This window comes from Apis dorsata, unplaced genomic scaffold (genome assembly GCF_000469605.1).
Source record: "Apis dorsata unplaced genomic scaffold, Apis dorsata 1.3 scaffold_1239, whole genome shotgun sequence".
NCBI classification, from domain to species: domain Eukaryota; kingdom Metazoa; phylum Arthropoda; class Insecta; order Hymenoptera; family Apidae; genus Apis; species Apis dorsata.
The window spans coordinates 24293-26968 of NW_006264336.1; the positions used below are offsets into that span (position 1 = coordinate 24293).

Genomic DNA, 2676 nt, shown 5'->3' on the forward strand with positions numbered 1-2676 from the left:
AAAAATGTAGTTCAAACAACGTTACGGTATAATTGTAATAAGCATTCGCATACCTATCCAACCATTCCCGCGTATGAGAGCGTGAATAAAATGCGTAGAGGTTTTATGTTCGTTCAATGAGGCTCGTTACAACTAGAGTGAGTAATTGCAATCGTTGATGGAATGATCATTGATCACGGATGTTGCACGAGCCAATCGTCAAACTCGAATCCGATCTTCGAAGGGGCTCTTCGAAGTGCGCAAGAAAGAAGGAAGAATGTAAAAAAACGTGATACAAGTTTTTTAAAACAACTGTTACCGTTTATTAGAAACGAACGGACGGGTAGAATATTTCAAAGAAGGCTGATTCCTCGAACTTCCGAGAGGCGAGTTTTTTATTCTCGCGCAACCTCGTGGTGAAGAACGAGGAGGATGCGGGGGTGTTGATAACGTCGAATCCGAAAAAAAAAGAGACCAATTCGATTATGACGAGGGCTCGATAAAAATAAAAAAAAACGAGCTTTTATCGAGAGTTTTTTAACAGTCAGTGAGTTCTTTTAAGGGAAGAAATTATTTACAATATTTTGAATATTTTCCAAGAGGATAGTTTTTGAAATAATTAGAGTGAAGATTTTATATTTTCGAACATATTTTTCAGCTGTGATTTTTCTGTGTTTCAGGTGAGAGCGACAACGGATTTTGGCGCCCTCCGCATTTTGGTCGTCTGCATGAAGGACTCGAGGTACTTTCCTTACTTAGTTGGATAACTAAGTTTAATTCCCCATTATTGCTCGAGTATCTGTTTAAGGAGGTTCTCGTTTCGAGCATTAGAAGTGTTATTATGTCAAGCAGCGGTTGTTAAAAGTGTCCCCAGTTGTTATTAACGTGCTCAGCGTCGCGTGGAACTTTTCTCGGAAAGAGATGTGTTTATCAAAGCAGAAGGGACTAGAAAGTTTCGGGTTGCGTCAGTTTGTCGACGATAGTGGTATCAAACGGCAAATATTATTACGAGGAGCTAGAATTATAAAGCGGAGAATGGAAACAACTTTGGTGTACGTTGGTCCGTTTTATTCGTGCGCTGAATCATATTCGAGCAATTCGTGTTTGCACAACGTTGACGTTTTAGAATTAAGAAAGATAAGGAAATCGTTGAATATACAGAAATTAGAGACTTGGTTCGATACAGTTACAATGTTGAAGAAACTTTAATCAAATTTTGTTTAAGAAGAAACTTCAATTCGTATTCCAATCAATTCAACAAACAGAACAATCTTCAACTATTTATAAATTTCTCTTATCGATGCATCTTGCTCTTTTTATAAATCTTCGTGATATCAACACGTTTTCAACTTGTTTCCTCGATACATACGAAAACCTTTAAAGTCTAAACATAGCTATGCTTTCCTCCAAGCAAAAATATTCAAGCATACAGTCACGATGAAAGATACACTTTTCCTTTTTACTTAACTTATTTAATAGTGAGTCTTTATAACTTGCAAGAAAGATATAAAAGCGGAGAAATTTACTTCGACAACTGCTTATAATAAAATATAATAATCGATAATTGTGATACCAAAAATGGTCGAGATTGTGATGGAAAGATCAACTATGACAAGCTACGAATAAGTAACTTTACTCAGAAATTTTTAACTTTCAATTTCACTTTTCCAACTCTGATTAGATTTTCGGGTTACAGCTTCGGGGCCTCGAAAGGATGAGGCGACTCGAGGACGGCCATGCTCAACGACCGCCTCCGTTCAGGGTGCTCGCGGCACCCGATTACCTGTCGCCCACCGCGATACCGCCACCCCCGCCGCGTGCACCCGAACCCTACAAGATCGCGCCCTCCTCCACGTCTTCCTCGAGGGCCCACAGGCGGTCCAGCTTCGTGATCATCGCGGACTCGAGGCCTGGTTCGCCCGAGACGAGGACTCCATCGCCGACCTTGGCCACCGGTAGAGTCTCCCCTTTTCGAGGACGCGGCTTCAAGGGACCACCGCCTCGCTCCAAATCCAGGCCGCAGTCCCCTGAAATCGCGGACGGTCGTAGGAGGGGAAGAAACGAACGACGAGGTAAGATTTGTTCGTGCAGATTTTTCAACAGGAGAAAGGAATTTTTGAAACATATCTTTGCAATAGCCAAATAATTTATATCAAGATATAATGTATGGATTCGTGTTATTTATTACGCATTATTATTGTTTATTCACGATCGATAGGAATATACAGAGATTGTTGTTAACTTTCTCTTCGAAATGATGGGAAAACAATAGGAGAGAATAATTTATGTAAATTTATGTAAAGTAAAATATTTTATTTCTTACGAATGTATCGTACAAGATGCTGTTAAGATTGAAAATTCTTTAACGAATTTACAATTTGTGTATTAATCAATTTATCACACGAGAATTATTCTCGTCGCACGAAACATTTTCACCGATGAATCGCTATACGATAATCGTCACGTGTTGTTGTTACTCTCGCCAGTTTCAGTGTCGCAACAGAGCAGCCCAAGAAGAAGCCTGATCCCGCAACCGACTCGTCAGCGTTCGACGTCGCTAAGCAAATCGACGGAGCGGCTCTCCTCGCCGAAGTTGGGCCGGCGCACGGATTCGCGGGGCCGTTTGACGGATTCCAGGAATCGTTTGAACGCCTCCGGAAACAGCAACAGCGTGGCGAGCCTGGCCTCCCGTCGACA

The 2676-nt window shown here is 41.3% G+C and overlaps 1 protein-coding gene across 1 annotated transcript in view; it reads left to right on the forward strand.

Moving 5' to 3' along the window:
* Positions 1-2676, forward strand: part of LOC102672089 (protein stum) — an 18948-nt gene that overhangs the window by 1484 nt on the left and 14788 nt on the right. The window contains exons 2-4 of the mRNA XM_031514838.1: positions 660-721; positions 1676-2051; positions 2466-2673. Of these exons, the coding sequence (XP_031370698.1) occupies positions 660-721; positions 1676-2051; positions 2466-2673 (646 nt within the window). The remainder of the gene's footprint in view (positions 1-659; positions 722-1675; positions 2052-2465; positions 2674-2676) is intronic.